Here is a 22,344-nt window from a genome sequence, read left to right as displayed (position 1 = left end):
TCATTTATAGAAACACGTACTTACACAGTAATTTAAACAGAAAGGTATATGTGTGCATTTGGGTGAAAGGAAGAGTTTGCTCCAACGTTTTAAAAATAAAAACAGGGTATAAAACTACAGGCACTGAGTAACAAAACCTAACCTAACCTAACCTATGACCCTCAAACCCAGCTCTGCTGCATCTCCCAGGCTCTCTCACTGACCCAGTCCTTGGTGTGGCTCAGCGCAGTGCGCTCCTGCCCCAGCACCTTACACAGCCTGGCCATCTTGGGCTTGTTCCTGTCCAGGTAGAGCTGGGTGTCAGCCTGCAGCTGCTCCATGGCCCTGATGCTACTCTCATCTAGGGATACCTCGGCACTCAGCATGGGGTTGAACCTGAAGTATACATCTGGGGCCAGCAAGTCGTCCAGGAGGGTGTGGACCCCCTCTGTGTCGGTGGCGCTGCAGATCAAGTGGTTGATCTTGGCACGCAGGCTGGTGGAGGTGCCCGGGCTCCGCTTAGCATTGTCATAGCGACCGGTGCCAAGCGACAGGACACACTGGTAAGGCTGGTTGGGCCACAGGAGACGGCTCTCGTGGACGGCGAGGGCACAAGGGTTGTTTAGAATGAGGCCACCGTCCTACAAAGGGACATGCATTAATAGTCAGGAATTGTTGGTACGCAATGAATTTCATTGTACATGGGGCATCTCACTCTGAATTAAAAACACATTACAGTTTTGCACATATCTTTCCTATCAAGGGTCGTGAATTCCACACCCCTCTCAAACAACAGAAAGTGTAAGGGCATTAGCTTGATCTATGCAGTGCTTTTATAGCTCTATTAAACCACAGTCTCAGTCAGCATAGGCTATCAGAAACAGAGAGAAGAAGCCAATAAAGTCTTACCTGATGGATGTCACTGTGCAAGGGGAATTCCTGGAAGTATCCCGGGGCGGCGGACGACGCTCTCACCGCCTGCCACATCTGGTACCCAGACCCCCCTGCGTAGCGGCTGAGACGGCCTGGGCTGTGGTTATAGTTCCTGAAGATAAAGGCCTTGGGACTGGTCCCCCAGTTCACCACGGCGCTCACCGCTGACACCTGAACAACCATTTAGAAAAACACCATGGTCAATTTTCACCATATAAATGTACGAATGGGTAACACATTCACATAATATTAACAATTGCTTAAGAGGGCAGAGTGAATAGTGACATTACCTTGGGGCTCAACTCATCTCTGGCTGTTTTAATCAGAACTCGGTCGCCCATCTTCTCTCTGTAGAAGGTCCAATGAAATACAAACAGTACACAGATGTGAGCAGAACCATGGTTTGACATTTTAAGAATTCAGGAATTCTTCATTATGATTCAAGCATGGTTGACTGTACAGTAAAAACTGGCATACCTCAGTATCATCTCCCAGGTCTCGGTGCTGTAGTAGGAGTGACTCCAGCCCATCTTCATTGTGCCCACCAAGGGGTTCTGACGGAACACATCCGAGCCAAAACGACGGTACATATCTGCACACTCCTCTAGAGAGAAACGGGCCAGGCCAAGCATGAAGGCCAACACTGCCCCTGCCACACAAAAGACGGACAAACAGACAGGAAAAGACAAATCAGTTGCATGACAATGGTTAAATGATTCAAGCTCAGGTGTTGTTTGGGAGTCCTAGATGTGTAGGTGAGTCAGGGTTTTTCTTACCTGTGCTCACTCCACAGATGTAGTCAAACAGCTGGTGAACCTGTTTGCCTGTTTCCGCTTCCAGCTGCTTGAGGACCTGCAGTGGCACCACCCCTCTGAAAAGAGACAGGAGAGAAAACAGAAAAGTGATTCAAGAGAAAAATGTTTTAACTACCATTTAATAAAAAGTGCTTGTATGCCTTTATAACAGTTACAGTTCATTGTAATACTTCAGTAGGTTACCCATGGGGAGAAGGATCAGTACCTTGTGCCACCACCATCGATTGAGAGCACTCGGATTCCACGACCTTTGACTGGATCCACATAGCCAATCAGAGCCAAGGTTTCCCTAATGACACACTGAAGTTCCTGGTCTTCTCTATGGCTGCGCCGTTGTCTTAAGAGCTGAACAGCAGCTTTCTCCTGGAATGAAGGACATATTATTTAATTGGAGATGATTGAAGTAGTACATGACTGATGAAAAAAATCACAACATAGGCATCATCATCTATAATCTTCTTGGATTATGGTTCTCTTGGTTGTGAGGGGGGGACACTTGACTTGTCTCTGCAACCTCACTATTACCATTACACTATGTTATTATCAGTAGCATTTCATTATTAGTATTCAAGTTATTATTAGGTCTAAATATTAGTCTAGTATACAATGTCAGATTGGAGAGGAATTCTGAAGAAAAAAAATCCAGATTCCGTTTTTGACGCACGTCTTGACACACCAAGTCTGATGCGTGTTTCCATCCACTTTTCCGAACAATTTGTATGACGTCACCAATGCTGCTGTGGTCATTCTCTGTGGCAAAATGTTGTTCAAAGTGGCTAGAGAGGGCGCAGTAATGAGCAAAAAGTCATATACTACTGGAAAAATAATATGCTATTGACAATATTAAGATGTAGGCTATGCATCCTATACAGTTTGATGAATCATGAAAGGAGCTTGGCACCACATTTAATAAGAAAGGAAACGCAAAACTGGCACCTTGTCACAGTATCTAACGAAGGTGGCGCCCCTCCTCGGTCGGGCGGCGCTCGGCGGTCGTCGTCGCCGGCCTATTAGCTGCCACCGATCGTTGTTTCTGTGTCTTTTGGTTTTGTCTGTCTGTCTGTCTATCTCGCACCTGTTTTGTGTTTGTCATTAGTGGGGGGTTATTTAGTGTGTATTTTCAGTTGGGGTTCTCGTGCGGGATTGTTTATTGTCCACTCAGGACAGTTGTGATTGTAAATTGTTATTGTCGATTATTATTGCCGGGCTGCGCCCCGTGCGCTTTTTGTTTCCAGTGCGCTTATTTTGGGAAGGTGTTTTTCCCCTGGCAGACTTCGCCACGCGCCTGGTGCCCTACGGCTATTGCGTGTTACTAATATTATTAAAACACCGTTGCTCCGGCCCTCTGTCTCCTGCTCCTGATTCCACATCTCCACTGGTCCTAGACAGCCGTGACAGAATCCCGCACCCAATATGGAGTCAGCAGGAGCAGAAGCGCCGTCCATGGCTGAGCAGGTCTCTCAACACGCCAGCCTCCTCCACCGCCTAGGCTCAGCCATGGACCAGGTGTTGGCCCGGTTGGAGAACTGGGAGAGAGGTGCTTCCCCAGCTGGACCAGCTCCGGTCCCTCACCCTGCGCCCCTACACACACCCCCTGAAGCGGTCGCCGGTGGTATCCGGATTACTCCTCCCCGGGAGTTCGATGGGACGGCCGCTGGGTGCAAGGGGTTCTTGCTCCAATTGGAACTATACCTGGCGACCGTCCGCCCCCCCCCCCTTCCGACGAAGAGAGGGTGAGCGTCCTCGTCTCCTGTCTCACGGGTCGAGCCCTGGAATGGGCCAATGCGGTCTGGGATGGCCCAGACTCGGCTCGGGGCGACTACCCTGAGTTCACCCGCCGCTTCCGGGCGGTTTTCGATCATCCCCCGGAGGGCAAGGCGGCAGGTGAGCGGCTATTCCACTTGAGACAGGAGACGAGGAGCGCTCAGGATTTCGCCCTAGAATTCCGGACTCTCGCCGCTGGATCGGGGTGGAACGAGCGGGCCTTGATAGACCACTATAGGTGTAGCCTTCGCGAGGACGTCCGCCGGGAGCTGGCCTGTAGGGACAACGCCTCCACCCTAGACCAACTGGTGGATTTGTCCATTAGACTGGACAACCTGCTGGCTTCCTGGGGACGTTCCAGTCGGGGCCTGTTCGTTCCGCCTCCCAGTCACCCCGCTCCACAGCCCATGGAGATAGGGGGGACTGCGTCGAGGAGGACCGGAGGGGGGGGTCTCTCCTGCACCCGATGTGGACGCAGAGGACACACTGTGGACCGGTGCTGGAGTGGTCCCCCCGGGAGTTCGGAGGGCAGGCAGAGCACTACTTCGAACCCCCAGGTGAGTCCGCACCAGCCACACCCAGAGCCCCCTGTCGACCACATGTACACCTCTGTTTGTTTTCCTGATTTTTCCCCTCACTTCCAGTATAAGGCACTAGTCGATTCAGGTGCAGCTGGGAGTTTTATGGACCGTGGGTTAGCGAAGAGGTTAGGGATTCCCCTGGTTCAGCTGGACCACCCCTTCCCTGTGTACGCCCTAGATAGTCGACCGCTAGGGTCAGGCCAAGTAGGGGAGGTCACAGTGCCACTGGTTATGCAGACGTGGGGGGGTCATGAGGAGCATATCAGCCTGTTCCTCATTGACTCCCCAGCGTTTCCGGTGGTACTGGGAATCCCCTGGCTAGCCACGCACAACCCGCAGATTTCGTGGAGACAGAGGGCTCTTACGGGGTGGTCGAGGGAGTGCTCAGGTAGGTGCATAGGAGTTTCCATCGATGCGACTACGGTGGAGAGTCCAGACCAAGTCTCCACCGTGCACATTCCCTCAGAGTATGCCGATTTGGCTATCGCCTTCAGTAAGACGAAGGCGACTCTATTACCCCCCCATCGACGAGGGGATTGTGCGATAAACCTCCAGGCCGACGCGGTTCTTCCTAGGAGTCACGTGTATCCTCTGTCTCAGGAGGAGACAGTGGCTATGGATACATACGTCACTGAGTCCTTGAGACAGGGATACATTCGGCCATCTAAGTCCCCCGTCTCCTCGAGCTTTTTTTTTTGTGAAGAAGGAGGGAGGTCTGCGCCCGTGCATTGACTATAGAGGTCTAAATGCTATCACAGTGGGTTTCAGTTACCCGCTACCTCTCATTGCTACGGCAGTGGAGTCATTTCACGGGGCGCGCTTCTTCACGAAATTATATCTCAGGAGCGCATATAACCTGGTGCGTATCCGAGATGGAGACGAGTGGAAAACCGCATTTAGTACCACATCGGGCCATTATGAGTACCTCGTCATGCCGTATGGGTTAAAGAACGCTCCCGCTGTCTTCCAATCCTTTGTGGACGAGGTCCTTCGGGACATGCTCGGGCAGGGTGTGGTGGTGTACATCGATGACATCCTGATTTGCTCCGCCACACGCGCCGAGCATGTGTCCCTCGTGCGTAAAGTGCTTGGGCGGCTGCTGGAGCATAACCTATACGTCAAGGCTGAGAAATGTGAGTTCTTCAAACGAGCCGTCTCATTTCTAGGATATCGCATTTCCACCTCGGGGGTAGAGGTGGAGTGTGACCACGTGACGGCTGTGCGTAATTGGCCAACCCCAACCACTGTGAAGGAGGTGCAGCGGTTCTTGGGGTTCGCTAATTATTATCGGAGGTTTATCCGGGGTTTTGGCCAGGTGGCGGCTCCCATTACCTCACTGATGAAGGGGGGGCCGGTGCGGCTACGATGGTCAGCAGAGGCGGACAGAGCCTTCCATCGTCTGAAGGTTCTGTTTACCAATGCACCTGTCCTGGCGCATCCGGACCCCTCCTTGCCATTCATAGTGGAGGTGGACGCGTCCGAGGCTGGGGTAGGAGCTGTGCTATCGCAGCGCTCGGGCGTTCCTCCGAAGCTCCGCCCATGTGCCTTCTTTTCTAAGAAGCTGAGCCCGGCGGAGCGCAACTATGATGTGGGGGACCGGGAGCTGTTAGCCGTGGTCAGGGCTTTGACGGTGTGGAGACATTGGCTTGAGGGGGCACGTCACCCTTTTCTCATCTGGACCGACCACCGTAACCTGGAGTATATTCGGGCAGCGAGGAGGCTTAATCCCGTCAGGCAAGGTGGGCCATGTTTTTTTACGAGGTTTCACTTTACCCTCTCGTACATTCCAGGTTCCCGGAACCGGAAGGCTGACGCACTGTCGCATCTCTACGACACCGAGGAGCGGACCATCGATCCCACTCCCATACTCCCCGCCTCCTGTCTGGTGGCACCGGTGGTATGGGAGGTGGATGCGGACATCGAGCGGGCGGGTCGGTCAGAACCCACTCCTCCTCAATGTCCCGTGGGCCTGAAATACGTTCCGCTTGGTGTTCGCGATCGCCTGATCTGATGGTCCCACGCTCTACCCTCCTCGGGTCATCCTGGGGTGGAACGGACAGTGCGGGGCCTGAAGGGAAGGTACTGGTGGCCCACCTTGGCTGAGGATGTTCGGCGTTATGTCTCTTCCTGTTCGGTATGCGCTCAGTGCAAGGCTCCTAGGCACCTGCCTCGAGGGAAATTACAGCCCCTCCCCGTTCCACAGCGGCCTTGGTCTCACCTCTCGGTGGATTTCCTCACGGATCTCCCGCCGTCCCAGGGGAATACGGCGATCCTGGTCGTTGTGGACAGGTTCTCTAAGTCCTGCCGTCTGCTCCCTTTGCCCGGTCTTCCTACGGCCCTGCAAACCGCGGAGGCCCTGTTCACCCATGTCTTCCGGCACTATGGGGTGCCCGAGGACATCGTATCTGATCGGGGTCCCCAGTTCACGTCCAGGGTGTGGAGATCGTTTATGGAGAGGCTGGGGGTCTTGGTCAGCTTGACCTCGGGGTTCCACCCCGAGAGTAATGGGCAGGTGGAGCGCATTAACCAGGATGTGGGCAGGTTCCTGCGGTCGTATTGCCGGGACCGGCCAGGGGAGTGGGCGCAGTTCGTGCCATGGGCCGAGATGGCCCAGAACTCTCAGCGCCACTCCTCTACCAACCTATCACCCTTCCAGGTGGTATTGGGGTATCAGCCGGTCCTGGTGCCATGGCAACAGAGCCAGACGGAGGCTCCTGCAGTGGAGGCATGGGTGAACCGCTCTCAGGAGACCTGGAATGGTGTCCAGGAGTGCCTAAGGAGGGCTGGTGAACATCACAAGGAGAGCGCTGACCGCCACCGCAGTGACGCCCCCGTGTATAATCCGGGGGACAGGAGTCTGGCTCTCGACCCGGAACCTGCCTCTCCGCCTGCCCTGCCGGAAGCTGGGTCCGCGGTTTGTGGGGCCGTTCAAAGTCCTGAGGAGGATAAACGAGGTGTGTTACAGGTTACAACTCCCTTCATATTACCGTATTAACCCCTCGTTTCATGTGTCTCTCCTCAGGCCGGTGGTAGCTGGTCCACTGCAGGACGATGAGGTGCTGGAGGTCCCCCCGCCCCCCCTGGACATCGGGGGGCCCCGGCGTACACAGTCCGAGCCATCCTGGACTCCCGACGTCGGGTCGGGGGCCTGCAGTACCTCGTGGACTGGGAGGGGTACGGTCCGGAGGAGAGGTGCTGGGTTCCGGCGGCGGACATTCTAGATCCACCTATGCTACAAGAATTCCACCGTCGCCGTCCGGATCGGCCGGCGCCTCGCCCTCCGGGCCGTCCCCGAGGCAGGGGAGGGGTACTGTCACAGTATCTAACGAAGGTGGCGCCCCTCCTCGGTCGGGCGGCGCTCGGCGGTCGTCGTCGCCGGCCTATTAGCTGCCACCGATCGTTGTTTCTGTGTCTTTTGGTTTTGTCTGTCTGTCTGTCTATCTCGCACCTGTTTTGTGTTTGTCATTAGTGGGGGGTTATTTAGTGTGTATTTTCAGTTGGGGTTCTCGTGCGGGATTGTTTATTGTCCACTCAGGACAGTTGTGATTGTAAATTGTTATTGTCGATTATTATTGCTTTTTGTTTCCAGTGCGCTTATTTTGGGAAGGTGTTTTTCCCCTGGCAGACTTCGCCACGCGCCTGGTGCCCTACGGCTATTGCGTGTTACTAATATTATTAAAACACAGTTGCTCCGGCCCTCTGTCTCCTGCTCCTGATTCCACATCTCCACCGGTCCTAGACAGCCGTGACACACCTGTTGTTTTTCTCCGCCCCTGCAACAAGACAGTTTTCTTTCTGATTAAAGAGATGAAGGCCTATTTTAGGAAAATTTCTGAATGGACATAAAGAATTTGTGAACTCATACACGCACACCAACCCACTGACCTAAAAGAATCCATAAATCAACGAACAGCATCTCATTCAGACACATAAGTAAATAACAATTGTCCTTTCCCAAAAACATATGAAAAAAAGTCGGAAAAATCCGTTCTGTAGGATTTCAAATAAATTGTCTACGTTATAGGATGACGCTTAATCAATGTAGTCTATAATATAAATTGACGAGAAAAGTTTTAAGGGGGAGATAGAGGCAGCTGTGATATAGGATATGAAGATGAAATTGACAACCATTCGAAAATAGAAGAACATGCAGGAAACCTCTCCATAGCTGGCCCTAATGCCTAATGATCAGTCTCTCCACAGCCTAATGATCAGTCTCTCCGTAGCCTAATGATCAGCCTCTCCACAGCCTATTGATCAGTCTCTCCACAGCCTAATGATCAGTCTCTCCGTAGCCTAATGATCAGCCTCTCCACAGCCTAATGATCAGTCTCTCCACAGCCTAATGATCAGTCTCTCCGTAGCCTAATGATCAGTCTCTCCGTAGCCTAATGATCAGCCTCTCCACAGGCTAATGATCAGTCTCTCCGTAGCCTAATGATCAGTCTCTCCGTAGCCTAATGATCAGTCTCTCCACAGCCTAATGATCAGTCTCTCCGTAGCCTAATGATCAGTCTCTCCGTAGCCTAATGATCAGTCTCTCCGTAGCCTAATGATCAGCCTCTCCACAGCGTAATGATCAGCCTGTCCACAGCCTAATGATCAGCCTGTCCACAGCCTAATGATCAGCCTGTCCACAGCCTAATGATCAGCCTGTCCACAGCCTAATGATCAGCCTGTCCACAGCCTTATGATCAGCCTGTCCACAGCCTAATGATCAGCCTGTCCACAGCCTAATGATCAGCCTGTCCACAGCCTAATGATCAGCCTCTCCACAGCCTAATGATCAGCCTCTCCACAGCCTAATGATCAGCCTCTCCACAGCCTAATGATCAGCCTCTCCACAGCCTAATGATCAGCCTCTCCACAGCGTAATGATCAGCCTGTCCACAGCCTAATGATCAGCCTCTCCACAGCGTAATGATCAGCCTGTCCACAGCCTAATGATCAGCATGTCCACAGCCTAATGATCAGCCTGTCCACAGCCTAATGATCAGCCTCTCCACAGCGTAATGATCAGCCTCTCCACAGTGTAATGATCAGCCTGTCCACAGCCTAATGATCAGCCTCTCCATCAGTGGCAGTTCTAGACCATTTCAACTGGGGGGGGGGGGGGGCAAGCTGGGGCCAGTTGTACTGTTAGAGGGGCCAGTTACATTAGACGTTATTGTTGTCATATCGTTTTCTTCACATTAGCAGGCAAAAGACCATGTTCATAATCATTCGTGTTGCGTGTTGCCACTGTCTAATAATGGATGTAAAAAAAGAACGATAGCAAAAATGTGTTATGTAAAAATTATTTCATACTCCACATTTAAGGGGGCCACAAGGGGGTCCAAAATTGTTGTCACAGGGGCACTGGCCCCCCACAGAACCGCCCCTGCTCTCCATAGCCTAATGATCAGCCTGTCCACAGCCTAATGATCAGCCTGTCCACAGCCTAATGATGAATAGTCAGACACAGCCAACCTGTTTTAAAAGAAGACCGATTTATTTATTTACTAGCAAGCGATGACAAAGTGAATTGTATAAAAGAGCATCAAACGACAGTTGGAAAGAGGAGGAGATGTAGACAAAGTTAGCAAAACTATTACTTATAATCATTACTAAACACTCCTGCTATTAGATAACTTTATTTTCATATAAACTTTAATAAAAATAAATCAAAAATGAATGTAGACTTATTTAAATGGTTTTACTGGTTATTTTATTTTCATGGCCTTCTTCATCCATAACTGTAAGTTACATGGTTATTCAATTACCGTCACAACCCTATGCAAACTCTTAAAGTACCTGGTCTTGTAAAGACATTCACTGAGGTACAAACCTGCCACACCACTGCTTTGCATCCTGGGTGTCGGATGAGGTGTGTGTTGAGCTCATCGACAACTTCGGTGATGGCCTCAGGAGAGAAGGCCTGTTGTAGACTGAACACCAAAGCACGGGTCAGCTCCTCTGCCTGTCTCCTGCCCATCACCTGAGGAAGGAATGATCACATTGAGAGCTAAAGGAGGATATGCTCTCTGTTTGTTTTAAATTCAATCAGGTAACATTTGGTAAGATCAATATTTCAGTATCTGGTTCTACAATAGCAAAAAACATGTTCATGTTAATCTGGTTGATGTAAATTAATCTAAAAGCAGAAGCAAGCACACAGATACTTTGCATTTCCTGGTTGTGTTGAAGGTGACTCACCATTCTTCTAAGTGTGGCCTCACTAAGCATAGAGGCAGGCTGGGCCTGGTTGCTCTGAGCCCAGGAGCCCCCCAGATACCCTCCCAGGAGGTTGGGGATGGCACTACTGGGATTGAGAAGGCACTCCATGAAGGATACAGCAGGCTTTGGTTTCGGGACCCTAACGGATCCATACTCCATCTCCCATTCTCCCCTGCGTTCCTCGATGGGACCTCTTTCTAACTCCTCCCCCTCCACGGCATCATAGCTGCCTTTGAAATAGCTGTTGACGTAATTAGCCATGTATGCATAGTTCTCACCGAAACTGGTTGTGATGTTACTGATGTGGAAAAGGGATTTGGGACGGATGGGTGGATCTTCCTGCTTTAGCCCTGTGGGTGATTGTTCATGTCTGGAGGTAGAAGATTTAGAACACTGCTGTTGATACGTCCTGCTGTTTGGCATGTGGTCCGCAACCAGATGTTCTGTTTGAGGTGGTGGTAGTTCAGTTTCGTCTGTAACTGTTTTGGCTCCAAAGTATCTGTTGACGTGCTGGGCAAAGTGAAGGTAGCCCTCTGCCTCTCCCTCCCAGTTGTTGGAGATATTAGCACTTTCAATGGCTGGTTTCTGAATGGCTGTAGTCTGAGCTACAGCTGCACTAGTCTTTAAATGAGCCACTTCAGTTTCCTTTACACTTTCAATGTAACTTATTTTTATTGTTTTCCTCCTCCTCATCGACACTCTGCTTGAAGACAGATCCTCCAGAGTTGAACCTAGGACGTCCTGTGCCAAACCTTTGGTGAACACTGACTTTAGGTGTTCATGTGATGAGTTTATGTGATGAGCAACATAACTGTAACTTTCCCCAAACCTGGTGGCAATGGAACTGATGTGAAATAACTGGAGTCCACCATATCGCTGGGGGGCGGAGCTTGTCTCTGTCTGGCTGTCTGACGTCTCAAGATCGTTTTCATTTTCCAAAGGCTGCTGTGTTGTTGTCTCACTGTCCTCCGATGCTCTTCTCTCCCTGGCTGCCCTGTTACTTTGATTACGCCTCTGTGGCCTGCTGCCCAGACTCTCCTGAGTTGTGACGACAAACCCCACATTCCCAGCAACAGAGGACAGCTGGGTCACATCCTTTCTCCTGAAGTAAATATTGATGTGTCTGGAGAGGCGATTAAAAGAATCACCCAGACAAAGCATGCTCAGCTGAAAGGGTGTCTGGCTGTCCTCCTGAAGGCTGTCCTCGTGAAGGACCCCGATGGGGGCCTCAGCCTTCAACACATCCCTACTAGAGGTTGAATAGACACGGGCCGCCTGGGAGTATCTCACCCCTCTAGTACCACCCCCAAGGAGGTACTCAGCGGTCAAGCTCCTGTGTTTGAACCTCAAGCTCTTGGGGGCTCCTTTCCTTGCAAAGCTGGGAGGCAGGGGAGAGGAATGCAAGGAGCAGCTACGGAAGTCCAAGGCTAAGGGTGTCTTGGACAGGTGAGGGAATGTTCTAAGGATGGTTATGAGGTACCTGAGCTTGCAGAACAGTCTTAACGTCTTCCCTCCCAGGTGACTCACACACAGGTTTATGTTGAGGAACCGACCCATCTTTAGCTTGGATGTAGCCGGCTGGGGACAAAGACAACCAACAGTGGGCTAGGAGGTGGGCCTGTATTGGCTTAGGCCTAGATATCAGAATCATTTGGTCCCTGTAAAATACAAGAGGCAGAGGTAAGTAGGTGCGCCCACCAAAACTGGGATAACTCTAGTTTTAACTATGCTTTCTGGAAAGAAACTATTGGCCCAGGGGAACAAATACTTACTTTTGAGGTGACTACAACTATTTGAATAACAGATCCCCAAAAAGTACAACTTTTTTTAAACTATTTGAATACAGATCTCTGAGAGAAACTACTTCTGTAAACTATCCGAGTACAGATCTCAGAGAGTAACTACTTCTGTAAACTATCTGAATACAGATCTCAGAGAGTAACTACTTTTTAAAATTATTTGAATACAGATCTCAGGAAGTGATTGCTTTTCTGAAACTATTGGATTGTCTGCCTTCAACTAACGGCAGGGCAGCATGTGGAACTGCATGTTGAAGATAGAAATAGAATGAATAGAGGACACAATATCCTATACTATTCCAATCTGACAGATATATTTGAAGAGTTTCGTTACACAAAGTTATACTTCAGTATTTTTTTGTGTGTGTAAAATATTACTGTTCTCAGATTCTTAAAGATTCTTAATTTATAGATTTTAGATGTATTACAATGAGTTTTGTTGCAAAATGTTATATATCCACAGTTTGGCTGAAATGGAATGTTCGTATCATGTACATTTGACTTTGATATGTGATTGTCTCACCTTACTATTTTAAGATGAATGCACTAACTGTAACTTGCTCTTGATAAGAGCATCTGCTAAATGACTAAAATGTCAATGTAAATATTTTACATACAGATCTCAGATCTCTGCATTGATTCATTTTTGTATTCCAAAAATATTGATGTCACAAATGTATAATTTGTACAGTTCTTTATTTAAAAATATTGTTATTTGTCACATTTGACTGTGTAAAAGCTCCTAGCAGTACTACTTATTTCTCTGAGAATGAGGCAGATGGCGTTTTGAAACCATCAAGTGATAGATTTCAAACAAATTCATGTCTGTCATTGAACAAATCCATTCCATCTTTTTCAAAGTTCTTTAAACAATAAAAGCAATAAAAGCTAATTCACCAACATTTCTTTTTTTTTTTTTTTGATCTACACAATACATTTCTATCTGAACATTTTGTACATGTCCATTCTCCCGAATATATTTTGTACAGATAACTGTTTTCGTTTCAAACACCATATTTAAAGGGATAGTTTACTCAGCATACAAACTAACATGATTTTCAACCTACCTTATATTTGATTCAAGAAAGCAGTTTTGTGATATTGAGTTTCCTTTCGACATAGCCATATTGTTACAGTTAGCATTCTCAGCAAGACATAACATTCAAAAGTTATTGTGCCTGTAATAAAACTGTAATTACTTTTGGAGCAACAGTTTATTAGTATGTTGTTACATAATATTTTGGTAATAGCATTTGAATTGCCTACCAATGAGCTGAGAGTTCGACTGTTCCTTATTCCATGTATGTAATAACCCAATTATTATGCAATTATAAAGACATTTCCAAAGTCCTATGAAACAGGAACGTTTCAAAGTTACTTTTTTTTACATGGTCAACATCACTTGAATGATCTACCTTTAATAAAAGGGATGTCTGTCTTTCTTTATCTGATACAGTATAGTAGTAGTAGTAGTAGTAGTAGTACATAGATTAAAACAATTCCTTGAGAAAAAATATTTTGGAACATCACTTGAATGCTATTACACCAAGTATAGCTGGTGTCAAGTGTCACTGTATTATCTTATGTCTCACTCATTATGAAAATATATGTACCTCATGTATTTAATTCTAGACTATAGGCTATATTAACATTAATATCTAAGAGCCCTCCAAACCATGTTCTTATGATCATATTTTTACACTAATTCAACTGTTGTAGTTTTTGGTTCTTCATGAAATATTTGTTGTTTTTAAATAACTTCCATATATTCAAATACCTTCAAATATTATTTGGTTTTCTGCAACCTGTATTTGAATATCAAAAGAAAATAATTGCATTTTAGTTGAAACTATATAAATTATATTTGACTACCTAAACTACAAAATATAACTATTTTCTGCCCAGCAGGTCTGTTTCCCACCAACAATCAAGAGTGGCTGGCTGACTATTCTTAACAGATCAAAATCCATCTCAATCTGAGCTGGAAACAATGTCAAATGTCTGTGTTGAGGTGGAGCCTTTATTTGTAAACAAGCTACAGAACACAACATTTGGAAGACAACTATCTGCCATTCAAATAATTAGGTCAACATAGTCTTCTCTTAAATGACAACAGAGGCATGAGGTCAAAAAACATCCTGTCCTGCAACCATGTGCCCTCATCAGTATGGCATATCAATGTCCCTACAATACGGTAGCTGGCAAGGAGAGGTATATCTTAACGTGCCACAATAACAACTCGTGGGGAGGGGGGTTGTTTTGATACATTGTGTGTGTGGTCCTGGTTACATTTTAAAAACACCTCTGACAAAATAGACATGCTGTCCCACTCTTCCCTCGGAACTGAAACATGACACCAATGTCAATCTAAAAAGAGAGGGAATACTGGGACATGTATTAATAAAACACTTTCTACTAAGTCAACTATTAGGACCCAGGAAAGAACTTAGCGGAGGTATCCCTTTAATGTGACAGAAATGTAAGAAGCAGAGAGGATAGTTTTTACCTCATTGCGCCCTCATTTCTATGGTAAAACAAAAAACAAGCTATGGCTGTGCTTCTATATGTAGCCGTGTCCCTCCTAAATGCAACGTGGCTGCGGTGCATAAAAAAGGAGCACAATTTCATTGAAAATAGCAACTTGTACATTGAACATCAAGAAATATTGTCAACTTGCACCAAGGAAGGTCAAATGCACAGATCTGTCCAGTCAGGTACTGGATGGTTAGACAATGTTCACTATAACCTTGAGACAACATACAGTAGATTCTGATAAATATGAGGCAGGTATAGATTAAACATTTACCTGGGGCAACTCTTCTCCTGTTATCCTCCGTTTTCTTCCTTTAATGTTTTGCTCTCTATCCTGAAACAGTTTCTTATTAGATGCCCTGCAGGGCAACCCTTCAAAAGAACCGACACTGTTTCTGTTTTGATACTTAATCTCATCCTACCTTCCTGTAGGGTCTGGTTACTATTGGCTGGTTTGAGCGGAAAGGGTTGGGCATAGCAGCCCTCTGACTGACCAATCCTCTTTAAGACCGTAGATCCCTCTGCTTAAGGTCATCTGCTGTTACCACTGACTGACTACAGGCTGTGAAGTACATGTCTAAATAAAGAGAAGGGGCGATAGGGATTTCAGAGTGACTTGAGAAAGTCACAACTTCCATTCTAGCCAGTACATCTTTTAGACAGATGTGGGTGTCAAGTGATGTTTTGTTATGCTTCTCAGAACTAACATAATATTGACAGTATGCAGAGCTTCTCAGAACTGAAAAATGTACAGTGTATAGTTCCTATTTCACTAGCATTGTTAAAATTTACATTCCAAATATTTGCTATGTACAGTGCATTCAAAAAGTATTCAGACCCCTTCACTTTTTCCACTTTTTGTTATGTTACAGCCTTACTCCAAATTAGATTTTCTTTCTCAATCTACACACAATACTCCATAATGACAAAGTGAAGAAAAAAGTGTTTTTGCGAATTTATGAAAAATAAATAAACAGAAATACCTTATTTACATAAGTATTCAGACCCTTTGCTATGAGACTCAAAACTGAGCTCAGGTGCATCTTGTATCCATTGATCATCCTTGAGATGTTTCTACAACTTGATTGGAATCCACCTGTGGCAAATTTAATTGATTGGAAATGATTAGGAAAGGCACACACACACACACACACACACCTGGCTATATGATGTTCCAAAGTTGACAGTGTATGACAGAGCAAAAACAAAGCCATGAGGTCGAAGGAATTGTCCGTAGAGCTCCGAGGCAGGATAGTGTGGAGGCACACATCTGGGGAATAGTATCAAAACATTTCTGCAGCATTGAGGGTCCCCAAGAACACAGTGGCCTCCATCATTCTTAAATGGAAGAAGTTTGGAACCACCAGGACTCTTCCTAGACCTGGCCGCCCGGCCAAACTGAGCAATCGGTGGAGAAGGGCCTTTGTCAGGGAGGTGATCAAGAACCCGATGGTCACTCTGACAGAGCTCCAGAGTTCCTCTGTGGAAATGGGAGAACCTTCTAGAAGGACAACCATCTCTGCAGCACTCCACCAATCAGGCCTTTATGGTAGAGCGGCCAGACAAAAGCCACTCCTCAGTAAAAGGCACACGACAGCCCGATAGGAGTTTGCCAAAAGGCACCTAAAGGACTATCAGGCCATGATAAACAAGATTATCTGGTCTGATGAAACCAAGATTGAACTCTTTGGCCTGAATGTCAAGCGTCACATCTGGCAGAAAACCAGGCACCGCTCATCACCTGGCCAATACAATCCCTACAGTGAAGCATGGTGGTGGCAGCATCATCATGCTGTGAGGATGTTTTTCTGCGGCAGGGACCGTGAGACCAGGAGTGGCTTTGGGACAAGTCTCTGAATGTCCTTGAGTGGCCCAGCCAGAGCCCGGACTTGAACCCGATCGAACATCTCTGGAGACACCTGAAAATAGCTGTGCAGCGACGCTCCCCATCCAACCTGACAGAGCTTGAGAGGATCTGCAGAGAGGAATGGGAGACACTCCCCAAATACAGGTGTGCCAACCTTGTAGCGTTACGCCCAATAAGACTTGAGGCTGTAATCGCAGCCAAAGGTGCTTCAACAAAGTACTGAGTAAAGGGTCTGAATACTCGTGTAAATGAGATATCATTTTTTTTTTTTTTTACTTCTATAAACCTGTTTTTGCTTTGTCATTTGGGGATATTGTGTGTAGATTGATGAGGGAAAAAACTATTTAATCAATTTTAGAATGAGGCTATAACGTAACAAAATGTGGAAAAAGTCAAGGGGTCTGAATACTTTCTGAATGCACTGTAAATTTGCATTAGCCTGATCTGTAAAGCAATATAGGTCAACAGGTGCATAGGCAAGAGCCCAACTCAAATATATCACAATGTACCCTACAACCAACCTAAAATAACCCTGTCACATACTGGGTCCATGTTTAGTAAATAACAGATCATCACTAAGTATCTTAACCTTTGTCAGGCACATGATGTACAGAGACTCCTTGAGCACTCTGAAAATCAGAAAGATATAGTTGAGGCATCAAAGTTAACTTTATCTTGAGTTATTTTCTCAGGACGATCCTCAACATCATTTTGGGAGGATTTTCAACAATATTTACTTTTGAATGACCATTAGGCAGTGAATGACAGTGAATAGTGAATGACTAAGAAATATACAAACTACTAACATACAATATTATACCATCTCTGTAACTGTATTATTCATCTTTGTGTCAAACAACCTAATGAAAAAACATTGAAAATGGTTGATGATCATTGCAAATTATTTATTCATGGGTGACTTGCAAACAATACATTTAAATGTACTGGGACCTATTCAATAGCCTTGTCTCAGATAAGGATGCCATCTAGTGGTAGCTTTACGTAGTTACGCCTTAAGATTTCAGATGGCAAAAATAAATGAGGCTAGAAGGGAATTTATATAGTGTACATTTCCTGCTTGTGTTCCAGCGAAAGGAGTGCAAGCAAGCTCTATTACTAAGTTTCAGTCAGTGGTGGAACTCAGTGCCCAAGTACATCTGATATAAAGAGGAAATAGAGTTTATATTGACTGTAAAGAGGTGCCACACCTGTAATGAGGTGCTGTCTCCTCTGTTCACGGGTTCGTTTTTAATTTTTTTGTTTTTAACCTCCCTGGTCAAGGTTCTTTCTTCACACAGCGTCCTGTAGTACAGTCTTCTCGTCCGGTCCATTTCAGGCGGTTTTTAGCAAAGATTGCATAGGCTTTGTCCATGACTGGTCTAACGAGAGGCCATGACATGAAGCAGCCCAGCCAGCCTAGACCAACTGCACTGTACATGACTGTAAAGGCTGGAACTCCACGGTGAACCTGGAGGGAGGTGAGAGGAAGTGGCAGAGTTAGTGAAAGAAGAGATACATACTGTGGGTGTTACTAACTAAACAAAAATATGAACGCAACATATAAAGTGTTGGTCCCATGTTTCATGAGCAGAAAAAGCTTGTTGCTCTCAAATTTTGTGCACTCATTTGTTTACATCCCTGTTAGTGAACATTTCTCCTTTGCCAAGATAATCCATCCACCTAACAGGTGTGGCATATCAACAAGATGATTAAACAGCATGATCATTACACATGTGCTCCTTGTGCTGGGGACAATAAAAGGCCACTAATGTGCAGTTTTGTCACACAACACAATGTCGCAGATGTCTCAAGTTGAGGGAGCGTGCAAGGGGCATGCTGACTGCAGGATTGTCCACCAGAGCTGTTGCCACAGAATGTAATGTTAATTTCTCTACCACAGGTATTCCCAAACCGTCGGGGGTACGCCAAATTAAAATGTGATTCACATTTAAAAATATATGTTTTTTTACATTTTCAAAACAGTCCATTTATATTTTCCAATGGAGGACGTTATCTATGCATTTAAATAGCACAGAGGACGCTTTTCTCATTTTCATGCCAGCCAGGTAGGCTATACTCCTGTTGTAAAGAGAAGCAATGTGCTTCATATTAGGAAAGTTGAGAAATAAATACAGTAGGCCTAGCCTACAGAAAGCTGATGGGATCATCCCATTTTAATAGAGACCATCAAAACTCTGTTTTCTCACGCAATTGCATATGCTATAGAAATGTTGCGCAACAAGAGCTCATGGGCTCTCATGAGGTGTATGATTAGATTTTCCATTACATTTGCATTGATGTCAGAGTGATTAGAGGGACAATAGAGTGCTGAGTACCAGGCAGTTAGCAAGTTTGGTAGGCTACCCATGACCATCAGCAGCATCAGAACTTGGAGAAGCCTAATAACCGTGACTAAACAGTCACGTGGAATTTGACTGCGCTCATGACCGCCGGTGTGGCGGTAATACAGTCACTGTAACACGGTCACTGTAACAGCCCTATGCTCAACCAAAGAATTTCTGAACAAACTGTCAGAAACCGTCTCAGGGAAGCTCATCTCCGCACTCGTCGTCCTGACCAGGATCTTGACCTGACTGCATTTTGGCGTCGTAACCGACTTCAGTGGACAAATGCTCCCCTTCGATGGCCACTGGCACGCTGGAGAAGAGTGCTCTTCATGGATGAATCCCAGTTTCAACTGTACCCGGCAGATGGCACACAGTGTGTATGGCTTCGTGTGGTCGAGCGGTTTGTTGATGTCAGCGTTGTGAACAGAGTGCCCCATGGTGGTGGTGGGGTTCTGATATGGACAGGCATAAGCTAAATACAACGAGCACAATTGCATTTTATCGATGGCAATTTGAATGCAGTGAGCTTGAGATCCTGAGGCCCATTGTCGTGCCATTCATCCACTGCCATCACCTCATGTTCCAGCATGATAATGCACGACCCCGTGTCACAAGGATCTGTACACAACTCCTGGGAGCTGAAAATGTCCCAGTTCTTCCATGGCCTGCATACTCACCAGACATGTCACCCATTGAGCATGTTTGAGATGCTCTGGATCGACGTATTTGACAGTGTGTTCCAGTTCCCGCCAATATCCAGAAACTTTGCACAGCTATTGAAGAGGAGTGGAACAACATTTCACAGGCTATGCGAAAGAGATGTGTTGCGCTGCATGAGTCAAATGGTGGTCACACTAGATACTGCCTGGTTTTCTGATCCACGCCCCTACCTTTTTGTTGTTGTTGAGGTATCTTTCATTTATATTTTTGTTCAGCAAACAAAAGACAAACAACATAGCCATTCTTGCCATGCTAAATGCTGACTATGCATATTTGCAGTGTGGTTCCAACTCAAGCTGTTTACCTTGTTATTCTCATCAATCACATGCATCTCGTCCATGGCCATCTCATAGCTGATTCCCCCATACTTCTCCTCATCGAAGCATTGCAGGGAGATGTCCACAAAGTCTACTTTCCCTGGTCGATTTCTCTGCAGATACTGCAGGAATTGGATCTCTTTAACACATATGGGGCATTCTCCATCATATAGCACCTGTGATTGAGTGGAACGGAGGAAAAACAGTTTCTGTATTTCATAGACTGTTGATCTCCAGCTACCTATTTGCTCAAAATGTTCCTGTGCAGTTCACAGTCTTGTTAACTGTCTTATTGTAGCATTTGCATTTAATATAATTGTCGACATTAATCTTGTTTTGGAGCCCAGGATATGCAACATGAGTTATCTTACCCTGACAGCAGCAGGGTCCGTTGAATAGGTCCGATCGCTGCAGAGAGGTCGTGTCAAACCAATCACTGACCTTGAACTCACACCACTGGCTATTCTAGCCAACAATGTCCTCACAGTAGACAGCATTCTGTGGCAGCCACCGCACTAACTGAAGCAACAGTCTGGAGCCCTGAATATAAAATCAGGAAATATAAAGTATTAATGATAGCTGTGATTATTGCTTGTGCTTAATTCAATTAAAACCATACTTTTCAACTTCTGTTTCCATACATAGTGAGTTTGTAGAACAAATACATTGACCAAAACCTACCCCTAAATGTACAAAAATAAATATTTAGAATTACTGGATTACTGGCTAGGTGAAAAAATAATGTATGAGTGGTTTACCTAGCTAACGTTATTTGCTTTAGCTAGATACTGTCACATAACAACATACTGTAGAGAATTAATTAGACTGGCTACCAGGTTAGCTAGTCATTCTAGCAAAGTCAATAGACAATAAACCTTAACTATACAAAGTATGCGATCGGGTCTTACCTAACAGCAGAGGATGGTCCAATTCAGGCAAGCTGTGATTCTCAATAACACTGGCAGACACTCAAATCCAAACGTTACACAACTGCATTGTAGCTAGTACAAAATGCTAGCATTGTTGATAGTTTAGCTAATGGTACTTAGTTTCAGCATTGCTGTAGGGAAGCTAACGTTTTTCATGGCAGGTAAGAGTAAGCTCATGGAATTGTTTCCTAGCTAACTAAGCTAAAATAACAACGAAGGAAATATATTTGGACAGCTGCTGGCTAACAACTAGCTAACAACAACATTTTAGCATGTTTGATAACAAACGTGGTCGCAGGTCATTCTGGGATTTGAAGTTCGTTTTGGGACCTGTAGTCCCGATGTTGAGTGAACTTGAGTGAACGCCAATTGTCTACTATAGTCATTGGCCTCACCTCAGCTAACGGAATGTCTCATATCCGAGCAATGTACACAGAAGAAGGCAGGGGCGGTTCTGTGGGGGGAGGGGGGGCCAGTGCCCCTGTGACAACAATTTTGGACCCCCTTGTGGCCCCCCTAAATGTGGAGTATGAAATAATTTTTACATAACTAATTTTTGCTATCATTCTTTTTTTTACATCGGTTATTAGACAGTGGCAACACGCAACACGAATGATTATGAACATGGTCTTTTGCCTGCTAATGCCTGCGATGCAGTGAAGATAACGATATGACAACAATAACATCTAATGTAACTGGCCCCTCTAACAGTACAACATTTTGGGATAGGTGCAACATAACAAAAACGATAACAAGGGTTTGAGTGAGAGGTCTGTTGTAGTGGCCACACACATCTCAACACTGTGCACAGTTCCTAAGCCATTTCCATGCACTTTTCTGACAAGGAAAAAGCCTTCAACAATCAGGTGTTTTTTTTTTTATAGCTCACCTAGCTTTGCGGTTGAGGAACTGAAGCAAGCACACTTGTAGTTTTTTGTTTGGAACACAGCCCTTCATCCCCACTATCACACAATAAGCACTGTTGTTGTTTATACAACGGGTGGGTCTAATCCTGAATGCTGACTGGTTAAAACCGCATTCAAGTCGGTGTCTATTCCACAAGTACCACTGGCTAAATCTATGACATTAAAATGCCTATTTACACTGTTCCATCTGACTTCTCAATCCACTGTCTCATTAGCCCAGCCAGGCAATTTATAAACTTGATCTCCACTATAAAAAGCATCTAGACATTATCTCACATTTCTTTCAGAGTAACATTTAGTTTTCAACAGCGGAGATTTATATAAATCTTGATGTCTGTCTCGCCGACATTTGTAACATTGCTTCAATATTCAAATTCTATCTCCAGCTGTCCCATGGTAATGAACGTGTCAGGAGTCAGGACGAGACAGACAGGCAGGCAGCGTTGCTCAGCCAGTCGAAATGGATAGATACTTAGAAATAACGAAACGAAGTGCAGCTAGTTTGTGGTCTTTCCAGCTTCAGTTTGAAGGGATTGTGTTAGCTGTGTTGTTGGCTAGCTCCTCTGAACAACAGTGTCCTGACAAGTGAGCACATTTTCTATGCCAGGCAAAATCGCG

At 46.0% G+C, this 22,344-nt stretch overlaps 1 protein-coding gene across 1 annotated transcript; it reads right to left on the bottom strand.

The window, feature by feature from the left end:
* Positions 1-98: 98 nt before the first annotated feature.
* Positions 99-21,237, bottom strand: LOC106567269 (calcium-independent phospholipase A2-gamma). The gene is made up of 12 exons (XM_014136374.3): positions 20,780-21,237; positions 20,243-20,411; positions 19,859-20,047; positions 14,894-17,954; positions 10,268-11,946; positions 9,900-10,049; positions 1,933-2,090; positions 1,689-1,783; positions 1,390-1,561; positions 1,203-1,260; positions 889-1,083; positions 99-620 (listed from the first exon to the last, which is right to left on the bottom strand). Exons 5-12 carry the CDS (start codon positions 11,843-11,845, stop codon positions 162-164), a joined length of 2,865 nt encoding a protein of 954 aa, XP_013991849.1. The 5' UTR covers positions 11,846-11,946; positions 14,894-17,954; positions 19,859-20,047; positions 20,243-20,411; positions 20,780-21,237; the 3' UTR covers positions 99-161.
* Between the last annotated feature and the right edge of the window lie 1,107 nt (positions 21,238-22,344).

This window comes from Salmo salar, chromosome 13, assembly GCF_965601325.2.
Source record: "Salmo salar chromosome 13, fSalSal1, whole genome shotgun sequence".
Classification (NCBI taxonomy): Eukaryota; Metazoa; Chordata; class Actinopteri; order Salmoniformes; family Salmonidae; genus Salmo; species Salmo salar.
The sequence above is the reverse complement of the archived record's forward strand: the minus strand, read 5'-3'. Positions and strand labels throughout refer to the sequence as shown.

Bases quoted from the DNA above. Each gene is read 5' to 3' on its own strand.
- LOC106567269 (XM_014136374.3), bottom strand. From the start codon at position 11,845: ATGGGTCGGTTCCTCAACATAAACCTGTGTGTGAGTCACCTGGGAGGG. The intron at 10,050-10,267 runs GTGAGTCACCTT...TTCCTTCCTCAG, and splicing joins AGGCCACACTTAGAAGAATG to GTGATGGGCAGGAGACAGGC. The intron at 1,562-1,688 runs GTAAGAAAAACC...TTTGTGTGGCAG, and splicing joins CATCTGTGGAGTGAGCACAG to GGGCAGTGTTGGCCTTCATG.